This window comes from Chelonoidis abingdonii, chromosome 2, assembly GCF_003597395.2.
Source record: "Chelonoidis abingdonii isolate Lonesome George chromosome 2, CheloAbing_2.0, whole genome shotgun sequence".
Lineage (NCBI taxonomy): Eukaryota > Metazoa > Chordata > Testudines > Testudinidae > Chelonoidis > Chelonoidis abingdonii.
In genome coordinates, this window is record NC_133770.1 from 303,594,115 (window position 1) to 303,608,666 (window position 14,552).

General features: G+C 44.0%; 1 protein-coding gene across 1 annotated transcript in view; it reads right to left on the minus strand.

Annotated features, from left to right (window-relative positions):
- The window catches only part of MAPK15 (mitogen-activated protein kinase 15), a 73,082-nt gene extending 58,737 nt beyond the window's left edge, over positions 1 to 14,345 (minus strand). Inside the window, exons 1-6 of the mRNA XM_032787266.2 lie at positions 14,149 to 14,345; positions 7,343 to 7,441; positions 6,149 to 6,178; positions 2,097 to 2,187; positions 1,323 to 1,453; positions 842 to 1,005 (exon numbers count right to left, since the gene is read on the minus strand). Coding sequence (XP_032643157.1) covers positions 842 to 1,005; positions 1,323 to 1,453; positions 2,097 to 2,187; positions 6,149 to 6,178; positions 7,343 to 7,441; positions 14,149 to 14,217 — 584 coding nt within the window. The 5' untranslated portion in view covers positions 14,218 to 14,345. The remainder of the gene's footprint in view (positions 1 to 841; positions 1,006 to 1,322; positions 1,454 to 2,096; positions 2,188 to 6,148; positions 6,179 to 7,342; positions 7,442 to 14,148) is intronic.
- Between the last annotated feature and the right edge of the window lie 207 nt (positions 14,346 to 14,552).

Below are 14,552 nucleotides of genomic sequence, written 5' to 3' on the forward strand. Positions count from 1 at the left end.
AACAGGAACTCCAATTACTCTGCCTTCCTTCAGCAGCAAACCAAGTGGAAGAGTAGCTATAACAGCCCTAGTTAAATTGTTATGGCCCATGAATGGGAGTAAAGATTAGCAGCTCCTCTAAGCTCCCCCTCTTTGGGCTAGGTTTGTTTCCTCCTCACTTAAAATTGGTGAGCATAGGCTCAAAAGGTCTCCTGCCATACAGCCAGTGTGTAGTGGTGAAAATAAGCTTTCAACCAGCTCCAGCAATTCTATTCCTATGCCTAGTGAAGGGAACAGACGACATCCTGGGTGGGATTAAAAAAAAAAAAAAAAGGGTTATCAGCTCCAGTGGCTTCTCCTTGACCAAGAAAATTGACAGAGCAAAGCCCACCCAGGGACTAGGGAAGCAGTTTTTCAAATGGAGTAACCAGGAGATAAGGAGAAAAGCTTGTCATTGAGGAACACTTAAGGCCAGACTTGAAAAGCAGGGCTGAAGCATTTTCCCGAATTTTGTAAAAGCAGGAAGAGAAAAAATTAATTTGGTATATATGAGGAAAGTCAAGCGAATGGTGGGGGCTGAGTAGCAGGTGAATGCAGGGCTGTCTGTTGTGCAAGAGACCAGTGTAGAGAGAGGATTTCAGTGTGTATGGTTGTACAGTATGAGTGAAGAGAACTGGAGACAGAGGATTGCATGTGTTGGTGTTTGCGGTATGTGTGGACTATAAGATTTTTACCTCAACTGTTAAGTTTTCTTAACAGTGTTTCAAGGGTGCATAATAAAACCAAAATTGGGTTCCCAAACCATCTCAAAGTAGCCCATCTCAGAGACATTGGGCAGACTGAAAGACTGGGAAACAATTACCTATGAGAGGAAAGCAAGATCTCAGGGGCTCGGTACCAGCGTGTTGCCACATACTCTGTCAGTGCAGGGCTGCCTTGGTCCTCATGGATCTGATACAGGGAGCGAGCCAGTCCAAAATCGCAGAGCTTAACAAAGCAGTCTGCATCCAGCAGGATATTTGAGGGCTGTAGTTGAACACAAACATATTTATAAAAATGTGTCTTTCTTCTCTGTATAGGGCAGAGAGGAAGGAAATAAAAAACCCATATGAGGCTGCACTTCCCCCTGCCAGGGACCGAGTGCTTTTAGGAGCAAAAAGGTATACATGACCTACATGACATACAAGGTATACATGACCTACTAGAGGTCATGTGATAATGACCGTAGAATCTTCTCTCTTCACTCCCTTCACCCTCCCCCTCCCTCACATATCATTTCACTCCAGTCTTGAATGGAGGACAAATCTTTCCATTTAGGTAAGGACTAGTGAGTGCAAATGTACCTTCTGGTCCCGGTGAATGACATTCCCTGAGTGGATAAATTTGGTGGCCTTCAGGAGTTGGTAGAGGATGTAACACTTGTGGATGTCTTTCAGCAAATTCCCCTTCTTGATCACAGCATGTAAATCTGTCTCTGTAACATAGAACATTAGAGAATTATCATTTGGGAGTGAAAGGAACCCAAAGCTAGGGCATCAAGTCTATTCTCCAAACTCTAAGCTCTCTAGCTCATTTTTTAAACAAGCTCAGCAAGAGAGCAGTTGAAAAAGGTGTATCTGCTATAGCCCTATTTCCTGAACTACTGCAGCCCTATTTCTGAACTTCATTTAGCACAGGGAAAGCAAAGACTAGACAGTAACTGAAAAATTACGAATGGAACTTATTATTGTTCCATTCACATCCTACATTACATCCACCCATTCAACATTTCCTCCTTTGATCTGTAGTCACTCATTCATTTCTCTTAAATTGTTTTACTGTCCCACTATCTCCTAATTACCCCAAAAATTGCACCTAGACACCCATTCACTTCTTTTCTATATTACTTCATCCCTCCCAATCTGTCTTCCATTGCACCACTTCCAAATCAATTCCTATGCAATTGCTTCCCCACTAACTTCATCACATTCACTGGTTCACTCTTCCATCTACCTACACCAACATTCACATTTATCTCATTATATGAATCTTTCCATTTTGCTACTTTCAAGGCAGTGAATGAAATTCACTCCTTAGAGAAAAAGAATGTAAATAGCTGAAGCAGTGATGAGTCTCACCCATAGATTCGAAAATCAGGTAAATATCCCTGTCATTCTGAGCTCGGATGACATTAAGCAGCTTGATGATATTTGGATGTTCTCCAAATTCCTGCAGGGAAATAAGACCTACTTGTCAGTCAAGTGACTTCACTTACAAATCCAGTGGTGGGAGATAATAACCTATTATACATAAGATTACACTCCAAAATAAAGACCAGGAGGTTATTCCCTTCACTGTGCCTCTACTAAAATACAGACTTTTCTTAGAGAATAAATAATAAGCCTAGTTTGCTCTGTAGTATAAGCTGCCACTAAAGCTACAAACCCTCCTCCTTGGCTCTCAGGTTACTCCTCCCCACACTTTAGTACCAAAAAGCATTATACACAAAATAACTGCAAAACCTGAATATCCACATTAATCCACACACTTAGTACTTAAAGCAAAGAACTATTCTGATTATAGAAGTGTGATAATAATGGTGAAGCATATATACATGTTAAGCATTACCATCATCAGTATTAGCACACAAAAACTATATTTAGTGACAGTTAAAGTTGAAGCAGGACACACTCCATCCACCGAAAACTTATTTCCATGCATTTAAGGTTAAATGGAATGACTTGTGCAATCCTTTCCCTCTTCATACTGTCTACAACACTGTTGATAATACAGTACAAAGCTCCACAAGACTTTCAGTTCCACAAGATACCCAAAAGCAATTCACACTCCAACTTCATTAAACTCACACTCCAATGGAAAGCCTTACAGACTATATAAACACATCACTATGGCTCACTGTCATACTTTCCATGAATTTGTGAAGTTAATTTGCCATAACACTACTGATGTCACCGTTAAGGGTTTGCATTAGTCTTGTTTGTCCTGATTATTCAATATATGGCCCTATTCCTTATTTACTGCTCACAACCCAAATTCTGCAATGAAGACTGAATTACTACTTTCCTTTTCTATAGTGATTATAGTAGGAGTGCCTCAGAAACATCAGTGAATTTATCTGCATAACATCCCTATGAAGCGAGCGATACTATTATTCCTGTTTTACTGATGTTGAACTGAGGCATACCGAGGTTAAGGCCAACATTTTCAGACGTAACCACTAGTTTTGAGTTCCTCAATGACTGGATGCCTTACTGAAGACAACTGGGGCCTGATTTTTTCAGAGGTGCTGAGCAACTGCAGTACCCATTTCCTTTAACTGCATTTGAAAAAAAAAAAAAGTATGCTGCACTTGTGAAAATTAAGCCATAGGCATTTCAAACTGACCACCCAGAATAGCAGTGATAGTGAAAGTTTTGGTTTAAATGACTTGCCCACCATCACATAGGAAGTCTGAGGCAGAACCAGGGCAGAATCAGTTTTCATGGGGCACAGTCAACTAACTGCCTTAACTACAAGACCATCCTTTCTCTTCCAACAGTCCTCTGATGCAGGGATCCCCAACACGGTGCCTCTGGGCGCCATGGCACTCACCGGGGCATCCATGCGCACCCATCTACTGGCCACCAAAAGAACAGCTACCAAAATGCCACTGAAAAGCGGCAACGACAAGAAGCGCTACCACCAAAATGCCGCCGAATTTCGGCGGCGACACCTCTTGATGACGCTGCTTCACAGCGGCATTTTGGCAGCTGCTTGTCCAGCAGCAATGGTCCTCCGTGGCTAGTCGTCCGGGCACCTGCCCCATGGAAAAGGTTGGGGGCCACTGCTCTGACTCATTCATTATACATCTTCCAAATTCTGTAACATTAGCACCAACATTGTGTCTGTTTCTCATCCAGAGAGTCAGCTCTGTATGCTCACTTCAAAATGATGTCAGAAGCTCAATGATGCAGTGGAGCACACACAGTTCAGATGAAGTGTTCAGAAAATTAAGCACAAAACATTCAACAAGTTCTACTGTACATGTGTGAACAGCAATTTCTCCACACTTATTACATGGCAAGATCTAAACATTTTTTTCAGGAATAGCAAAAAGCACACCTCTGAACCAACAACTATCCCCTGGCCAAATTTCAATTTCCTATTCTAAAATTGTGAAATGCCTGAGCTTTCCAAAAACTGGTCAGAGAAAGTGGCTTATGCTAGAAAATAGCTAAATCATTTGTATTAAACGTTTTTTTAAAAAATCCAACCTGAGGCAGAGCCCAAGCATGGAAAACTGCAATCCAAATAGTTTAAATTTAACAAAGATATACGCAACTGCAAATAAGGGGTTATCAAAGGAATAATTAAGCATCCTTCATATAGGGGTCACTACTTACATCTATAATTAGTTTTACAGATTCATAGATTTTCAAGGCCAGAAGGAATCATTACACTATGTAGTCTGACCTCCTGTATAACATAGGCCATAGAATCTCACCAAGTTCCTCCTGTATTGATTCCCAACCCTTGTGTTTGACTAAAGTATATCTTTCAGAAAGGTATCTAGACTTGATTTGGACTTCACGAGATGGAGAATATACCACTTCCCTTGGGAGTTTCTTCCCATGGTTAATCATTCTCATTATTAAATGTGTGTGCCTTATTTCTAATTTGGATTTGTCTGGCTTAACAAGAGCCAATGGCTGGAAGTTATGTCTTTCTCTGCTAGATTAAGGAACCTCTAAATTCCTAGTATGTTCTCCCAGTGAAGGTATTTGTACACTGTAATCAAGTTGCCTTTTTATAAACTAAACAAACTGAGCTTCCTAACTCTCACACTGTAAGTAATTTTTTGGCTCTTCTCTGCTCTCTCAAACTTTTACATATCCTTTTTCAAATGTGGACACCAGAACTGGATACAGTATTGCAGTATTAGTTGCAGCAATGCCATATACAAAGATAAAATCATCTGCCAAATAATATCAGTTCTGTTTGACAGTGTCTCTAGAGAAGGTATACTTCATAAATGATGAAGGCAGTAGCTAGGTGGCTGGCTGGCTGAGTTCCTGTGGAATTGATTTTAATACAATTTAATTATATGATTTATTATGCTAGTGTGCCACAAGAATGATGAAAGGATTAGAAAATATGCCCTATTTTGGGGTAAGCTAAATTGACTGAGCTCTTTGAGTCTAACAAAGAGAAGGATAAGGAGTGACTTGATTACAGTCTGTAAGTCCCTCCAGGGGGAACAAAATATTTAATAGTGGGCTCTTCAATCTGGCAGAAAAAGATATAACGTGATACAGTGCCTGGAAGTTGAAAGCAGACAAATAGACTGGAAACAAGGCATAAATTTTTGATAGGGTAATTAACCATTGGAACAATTTACCATTTTTATATCAAGTTGAAATGTTTTACTAACGTCACTGACCATTTTTAAATCAAGTTGAAATGTTTTACTAAAACATATGTTCTAGGAATTATTTTGGGGAGGTTCTGTGACCTGTATAATACAGGTGAGAATAGATGATCACAATGTTCCCTTCTGACCTTCGAGTCTATGTATAGAACTGCTCCTTACAATAGATTTTACAGGATTCTGTCAAGTTTTGGTTATTTCAAGTGATCAAGCTTTCTCCCTCACAGTTGAGATAAGGGACATCTTTCACCTTCTTCACTATCAAACCAGGGCCTCTTGTCTTAAGCAGCACATGCCCTCCTTCCCCAGACAAGGACTTCCAAACCTGACAGCATGACCTTCCTACCAGAGCATCTAATGAAATGCACAAGAACTAAAACCAAGGATTGGCCATGCGCAGGATATATCATTTCAAAAAGGGAAGAAAGTAGGCGAGTGGAGTGAGACTGATTACAGATCAGAAACAATGACAGGAGCATAGTTAAGAAGATAAAAGAGTGGTGAAGCCACAGACAAAAAAGTCAGACAAACACCCTGGGAGGAACATCACCAGTTTTTTCTTTTTTTACTAGTCATGGAAAGACGGCTTGCTACTGTTGAGATAGACAACACAAAAAAGAATGATTGAAACATGACAAGAGGTGGTGGTAGTAGCCACTGCACTATAACCAAAGGATGAGAAGGAAAGAAGCGGATGCTGGCTGGAAGAGATACAAAGGAGAGCTAAAGGATACATCAGAGGGGAGAAGACGTGTTACTTACCTGCAGGAACATAATTTCCCGGAATGTTCTCTAGAAATAAACAAAAATATTTACTGTCATAGTATTAAGATCATAGAAAGAGAAAGTGACTGCCCAGTGCGATGATTAAACTCCATTTATTAAGGAGTGGAGTGTCATGTGTGGGGGTCAGACTAGGAAAAATCAAATTGCTTGTGTTGTCAGTAGATACCGGTGTGGTGCTCTGCTCTTGTTCGATGATAACAACAGTTGGCTTCGTGCATGTTCCCTCTGTGTGCTGCCCGAGCTCTGCACAGATAGCTGACAGAGCAAACCCTGAGAGAATCCCAAAAGACCACAGACTCTAGTAAGGTATGAAGGAACCCAAGCCAGGTTTATTGTCAAACGAAGCACAGTAATAGTATCCTATAGACTCTACCGGACATACTACGAATGTGTGCCCCCTGGCAATGGACACAGCTCAGTCAGTGGCAAGACACTCCACTGTCTCCTAGGCTGGACAAAGATGCGTACGCCGGGACCTACTTTTATACAGTTACAGGACAGATTACTCATCTCTACTGACGTAGGGAAGTACAGCCTCTTGGCTCATTAGGGTGCAGTCTCCTCCTTTGATCATGTTGTTTTACACAGATAGATCTATCCATTATGCTGTCCTTTTGACCCTGTCTTTAAGATGCACCTGCCTGTTCCTTGTTATGTCTGTGGAGTGTTCTGATGTCATCTTGGCATAAGTTCCTCTTATTAGCACTTATGCTTCTAACAACCCTCTTGTCGCCAACTTCTGTGAGCAGGGCCTGTCTCTGGCTCACAGCCCAGCTTTTGCTTATCAATGCCTGGAAGTACTTTGGTTCAGGCCTCAGACTGGGCCTCTGACACAAGAGTTTATGTTTCAGGGCCTCGGTAACGTGAAAATATTTACATGGCTATGGAGGAAGTTTCTTCTTAACATCAGCCAGTCAGTGATTAGTTACATCATGACACATGAGGTTTGGCTACCTCTTATACATTTTTATCCTAACTAGTGTAAACTGTAGAAGGTGAAATTCTTATTACCCATATAAATGTCAAATCACTTACTATACTCTTGTCCTTAATATCTTGTGGTAACAAGTTCCAGAGATCTACCCATCTAGGTCAATGTGTGACTCTTTGAAGTACCCCTGTATTCACCATGCATGTCTTTCAGAATACATGGGTAAAACAGCTCTTTACCTGAGCATCTGTTCTGTTCCTAAAAGCATCAAAGATCTTCTTGACAGCAACTATTTCTCCTGTCCTGCGATCAATTGCTTTCCACACAATTCCGTAGGCCTAGGTAAAAAGGATAGATGGATCCACCAGTTACACCAACTTCCTTTCAGTCCCTAGATTCAGTTAGGACCAGGTTTGGGGGGAAAATGTTCTTAGTAGAAGGAATTACCAGGAAAAACAAAACAAAAACAAACAAAAAAACACATCACTCAACATTTAAAGGGTAAAGAGACCAGGATCAATAAAAAGCACTGTTAGGACTAAGGGCTGTAAAGAATAAATCTTGCTAGATTTATTTACTTATTTTTTTAAAAGGCAATACTTTTGTCACAAAAGAACTGTCACACTGGATCAAACTAGTGGGGTACTTCCAGTACAGTATCATGTCTTTGACAGTAGCCAGCATCAGATGCTTAAGAAGAAGGTGCAAGAAACCCCACAATAGACAGTTAAAGAAAAATCTTGTCCATAAGAGAAGTTTCTTCCTAACCACTGTCAGAGATCAGCTTAGACAGTGAAGCATTATATTTTATACCTCTTATAAAAAACATTATCCTAGCCAATGTAATTCTGGACAGTCTCATTACCCATATAGTTATTTTTATTACATTAGCACCTAGGGACCCCAATTGAGAATGGGATGCAATTGTACTATATGCTATACATGACCCAAATCCACAAAGGTATTTAGGCTCCCAAGAAGCCTAAATATCTGTGGATCTGGGCCTATGTGTTTACATACTATCAGACAGTCTCTGTCTCAAAGAGCTTACAATATATACATACACACACACACACACACACGACAAACAGTAGGAGAATGGAAGTATTATCCCCATTTTACATATTATGAACTGAGGAACAGAAATATTAAATGATTTGCTCAAGCAAGGTAACACAGGAAGTTGTGACAGAGCTGGGAATTGCACTCGTATCTCCTAAACCTCATTTCAGTACCTTAGGCACAAGACAATCCTTCCCCTAAATATTCAGTCATTTTTAAAATAGTATTAAGCACTTGATCTCAACTATATTATATGACTATTATATATTAATGTTTTTGAGGGACTCTTGGGACCAAAAGTACCTAGAGAGATTAGAGTGAATAAAGTTATGTACTGTGAATTTGTCCTATCAATATGTTTGATAGAATTACATTATTAGTTGATGATGAGCCTGCAGATGATGTTCTAGATGAGGAGTCGGCAACCTTTCAGAAGTGGTGTGCTGAGTCTTCATTTACTCACTCTAATTTAAGGTTTCGCGTGCCGGTAATACATTTCAATGTTTTGAGAAGATCTCGTTCTATAAGTCTATAATATATAACTAAACTATTATTAAAGCAGCAAAGAATCCTGTGGCACCTTATAGACTAACAGACGTTTTGGAGCATGAGCTTTCGTGAGTGAATACCCACTTCGTCAGATGTGCATGCATTCACCCACGAAAGCTCATGCTCCAAAACGTCTGTTAGTCTATAAAGGTGCCACAGGACTCTTTGCTGCTTTTACAGATCCAGACTAACACGGCTACCCTTGATACTAAACTATTGTTGTAGTAAAGTAAATAAGGTTTTAAAATGTTTAAGAAACTTCATTTAAATTAAATTAAAATGCGCAGCCCCCGGATCAGTGCAGGCCCTGGGCATTGTGAGTGACACTGAAAAATCAGTTTGTGTGCCACCTTACAGCACGCGTGCCATAGGGTTGCCCCACCCTGTTCTAGATCTTGATTTTTAGTAAAGCATGTAATACAGTTTCTCAACAAATCTTAACAGAAAAAGGAATTAAATTTCTTAAATATGACACTGTCATGTGGATGAAATACTAGCTAAGAGTTTAAACAAAGGGTATGATACGGGGAAAATACTGACTGCAGTAGGCATAAGGGATGGAATGCTCAAAGGGACTCAAGTAATGCAAAGCTGCGTCAGGCCTAACTTTTAGTGGCATAGAAAATCCAAAACCACCACTGAGATCCACAAAGCCGAGTTAGGTGCCTAGGCGCTCTGTACAGTCATAGACTCATGGAGTGGAAGGGACCTCAAGAGGTCATCTAGTCCAATCCCTGCACCATGACAGGAGTGAGTTATGTCTTAGACCAGGAGTGGGCAACTATGGCCCGCGACCAGGATCTGGCACAAAAGCCATTTTAAGCCGGCTCGCAAGCAGTACCACATGGCCGCCCGCTCGGCTGGGGCGCAGGGTCGGAGGCCTACCATGCAGCTCCTGGAAGCATGGCCCTATCCGGCTGCTATGCACACCAAATGGAGCTGCAGGGGTGGTGAGTGTGGATGGGGCAATGTGCAGAGCTTCCTGGTCGTGCCCTCCACATAGAGCGGAGAAGGAACATGCTTCCGGGAGCTGCTTGACGTAAGTGCTGCTCAGAGCCTGCACCCCCTGAGCCTCTCCTACACCCAACCCTCTTCCCAGCCCTTCCCGCCTCCCACACTCCAAATTCTTGATCCCAGCCCAGAGCTCCTCTGCACCCAAACCCTCACCCCCAGCCCCACCCCAGGACGCCACATGCCCAGGTCCTGGACACACCCCCACCTCATTTGTGAGCATTTCATGGCCTGCCATAACATTTCTGTTCCCCACGTGCCTTGGGGCCAAAAGTTTACCACCGAGACCATAGACCGTCCTGACAGGTGTTTGTCTAACCTCTCTTAAAAATCTGATGGAGATTCCACAACTCCCTAGGCAATTATCCATGCTTAACCACCACTGACAGTAGGAAGTTTTTCCTAACGTCCCAATCTAATCTCCCCTTGTTGCAATTTAAAGCCATTGCTTCTTGTGTCCTATCCTCAGAGGTTAAGACAATTTTTCCACCCTCTTGTAACAACTGTATGTCCCACTCAAGTCTTCTCCTTTCAAAATAACAAACCCATTTTGATCACTCTTCCCATAGGTCATGTTTTCTAGATCTTTAATCGTTTTTGTTGCTCCTTCCTGGACTTTTCATTTGTCCACATCTTTCCTGAATCTGGCACCCAGAACTGGACATGATAATCAGTTGAGCTAATCAGCACAGAGTAGAGCAGAAGAACTACTTCTTGTGTTTGTATCAAGAGGGGCAGCCGTGTTAGCCTGGATCTGTAAAGCAGCAGAGAATCCGTGGCACCTTATAGACTAACAGACGTTTTGGAGCGTGAGTTTCGTGGTGAACAGCCACTTTCGTCAGACGCAGGTAGTGGAAATTTCCAGGGGCAGGTATATATATGCCAGCAAGCAAGCTAGAGATAATGAGGTTAGTTCAATCAGGGAGGGTGAGGCCCTCTTGTGTCTTGCTTACAATAGTCCTGCTAATACATCCCAGAATGATGTTCACTCTTTTTGCAACAGTGGTCCACTGCGACACCCAGATCCCTTTCCGCAGTATTCTTCCTAGGCAGTCAGTTGCATGCATACAAAATGGGAGTGATTGTTACTTCCTAAATGAAGTACTTTGCATCTGTCCTTATTGAATTTCACCCTATTTACTTCAGATCATTTCTGCAGTTTGTCCAGATCATTTTGAATAATAATGCTCTCCTCCAAAGCACTTGCAACCCCTCTCAGCTTGGTATCGTCCGCAAACTTTATAAAGTGTACTCTCTATGTCATTACCTAAATCATTTATGAAGATATTGGACAGAATTGGACCCAGAACTGATCCCTGCAGGACCCCACACATTATGCCCTTCCACCATGACTGTGAACCACTAATAACTACTCTCTGGGAACAGTTTTCCAACTAGTTATGCACCCATCTTATAGTAGTTCCAATGTCTCAGATAGCTCCTTGAGTATTCTAGGATACATTTCATCAGGCCCTGGTGACGAAGACATCTAACTTGTCTAAGTAATTTTAACTTGCTCTTTCCCTATTTTAGCCTCTGATCCTACCTCATTTTCACTGGCATTCACTATGTTAGACATCCAATCACCACCAAGCTTCTTGGTGAAAACCAAAATAAAGAAGTCATTAAGCACCTCTTCGATTTCCACATTTTCTGTTATTGTTTCTGTATATAATGAATGGGGAGAGACAAGCACCTCAGGGTATGTCTACACTGCAAAAAAACACCTATGGCTGGCCTTGTTAGCTGACTTGGATTCTCGGGGCTATAAAACTGCAGTGCAGCCACCTGGGCTTGGGCTTGGAGCCTGGGCTCTGTGACCCTCCACTCTCATGAGGTCCCAGAGCCTAGGCTCCAGATCAAGCCCAAACATCTACACTTCAAATTTATAGCCCCACTGCCTGAGCATCAGGAGCCCAAGTCAGTTGACATGGGACAGTGGTGAGTTTTTTACTGCAGTGTAGACATACTCTTAGATTGCAATCCTCAAAAGCCAGGGCACTAGGCAGGGAACTGTCTCAACTAGCTAATGGGAAATGCCAACAAGAGGTGGGTATGCTAAGGCCCACCCCTCTTTTGGAGATGGGAGACTTAAAAGTCTTGGCTGTAAGGAGGTGCCTAGCTCTGCTTAGCAATCCATGAACAAGAACCTTCCACCTGGCTTAAGTGCCTAAGGAATTCCTTGTGAGAGTGAATTAGGTGCTTGCCTTGTGCCACACAAAATGGCCAGAGAAGGTGGTAGTAATATCTATGTTATAACTTGTAGCCCACTAGTTAGAGCACTTACCTGGGATGTGGAAGACTCAAGTTCAATTCTCTCTGGCTGTCTGGGGTGGGGAGAAGAGATGTGGGAAAACCCCTGTTCAAATCCTAAGAGCATTCACAAACCACTGAGCTATGAGATATTCTCATGTGGAGCTCCCTAAGTCTCTCCTGTTCATAGAAGATTAGGGTTGGAAGGGACCTCAGAAGGTCATCTAGTCCAAATCCCTGCTCAAAGCAGGACCAATCCCCAGACAGAGTTTTACCCCAGTTCCCTAAATGGCCCCCTCAAGGATTGAACTCACAACCCTGGGTTTAGCAGGCCAATACTCAAACCACTGAGCTATCCCTCCCCCTGTTGAAGCAGTCTCATTGTGGATCAAGAATGGTTTAAGCAAGAGGACCGGACCTGGGCTTTCCCACCTCCCCAAAATTGCGTTACAGAGTCATTCCCATGCATGCTCATTCTCTGTAATCATTGCGTTACAGAGTCATTCCCATGCATGCTCATTCTCTCTAACCCAATGACTATTTTAGTATCTATTCACAGTGGAATAGCTTCAACAGGACAGACTGAGGAAGCTCCAAATCATAATATCTCATAGCACAGTGGTTAGAGCACTCATCTGAGCAGGGCCAGTGCTTCCATTTAGGCGACTTAGGCAGTCGCCTAGGGCGCCAGGATTTGGGAGGGCGGCAGGCTGCTCCGGTGGACCTCCGGCACGCGTACCTGTGGAGGGTCCACTGGTCCCGCTGCTCCGGTGGAGCACCGGAGCCGCGGGACTAGCGGACCCTCCGCAGGGACGCCTGCGGCAGGTCCACCGGAGCAGCAGAGCGCCCCCCGCGGTGTGCCGCCATGCTTGGGGCGGCGAAATGGCTAGAGCCGGCCCTGCACCTAGGGCACCAAAAACCCTGGCGCCGCTCCTGCATCTGAGAGGTGGAAGACCCCTGGCCAAATCTTAATCCCATCTCTGGCCGATGAGGTAATTGTATCTGGATCTCCCATATCCCAAGTGAGCGACCTAACCACTGGGCTACAAGTTATACGGTTAGCAGCAGCTGCTCCTCTTCGATTCTGAATGGGACCCAATCCAACAGGCACTTCTAAGCATGCCTACCAATTTAAGCCCTGCATGTAGTTAGGCAGCTGAATGCGCATCTGCCCCTGGTTTGAGAAATGTGCTGGGGCTTAAGTGGGAGATAGACAGCCAGATGCCTAGAGTGAGACAGCAGTGAGCATACCCAGAGGCAGAAATGTAGGCATGTAGGGAATTTCTACCCTGAAAAACTTAGGCATTGAGTGAGTTTAGGTGCCTACAGGATTTTGCATGCATTTTAAGAAGAATTTCACTTTTCTCTTATATAGGTTCTTGGCCTTGTCAGACCACATTCCCCCAATAAGCCTAGTTGCCCTTTCAAGAATGTAAACTGCATTGTAGAAGGAGAAGGGGATTAAAACGACCTCTTTTCCTTAAACCCTCTATTCCTCCACTTTATCAGCAACTTGGGTCACTTAAAACTTTATTTTAATTAATAAAATTAATTGGGAGGTCTGAACTGGTTGGGTTTACCCTTTAAAAAGCATTAAACTGTAAAACACCCCAGCAAGTCCTGCATCCCTCAGGCTAGACCAGCAGGAAAAATCCTGTTTTTCCTGTTGTTTGCTTGCCTAATATTAGTGAGAATTTAGAAAGCACAGCACGAATATAAATTAATTAATGAATCTTCTGTCAGCCCTGCTCAGCCGAAGGACTGACATGGTCATTGTTTCCGACTGGGCTTCTCTAACATTAAACATCACTTACAAAGTTGAAGGTGGAGCCATTCCAAGCTTCCCACTTCACTTGCTTGTTTCCCTTTCTCCTCGCCTCAGGATTAACTTGTCACCACCCTGGCATTTTCCAGAGCAGTGGGGCTTCGGCCGCGGCGCGCAGAGCCACACGGCTGCCCGTCTCCCGGGCAGCAGGAGCCCAGCTGCCACTGAGGAAGGGGCGTTTCTGCCTCCACAGCCCCTGGTTACCGGGGCGCGGCAGGCTGCGAACACCGCACACCAGCAGGCAGCCTGGGTTCAATCCCACCCTCTGGCTTCCTAAGCCTCGGGGCAAGGGGCAGCCGCTCGCGCTCAGGAGGTCCTACCCCGCGGGGCATCGGTCGCGCTCACCCCCTTGCCGAGGCGCTTCTTGATCTCGTATTTCTGTGAGACGAGCTCCTCCACCTCCGCCACATTCATGCTGCCTCAGTCCTAGCTGGAGGGGCGGGGGCTTTCAAGCCCCGGGGTCGCTCACAGCCGAGGGCCCGGAGCGGAGACGCGGCTAATGCTGACGCCTGAGGCGCCCCCCGTCTCCCGGCGGACCGCCCCAGCCAGCTCCGGGCACTGTGCACGCCGATGACACACTACTGGACGTGGGGAATCAGCGCGAGCCCCCGCCGCCGAGGTGCACGCCGGGACCCAAACCGCAAGTGGGCCTGTTGATTATTGTTGCCATAGAAATAGCGGGAGAGGTGCCGTGCGCGCATGCGCAGAGCGTCTCACTCGCCCCGTGTGTGGGAAGTTCTGCAGACTGT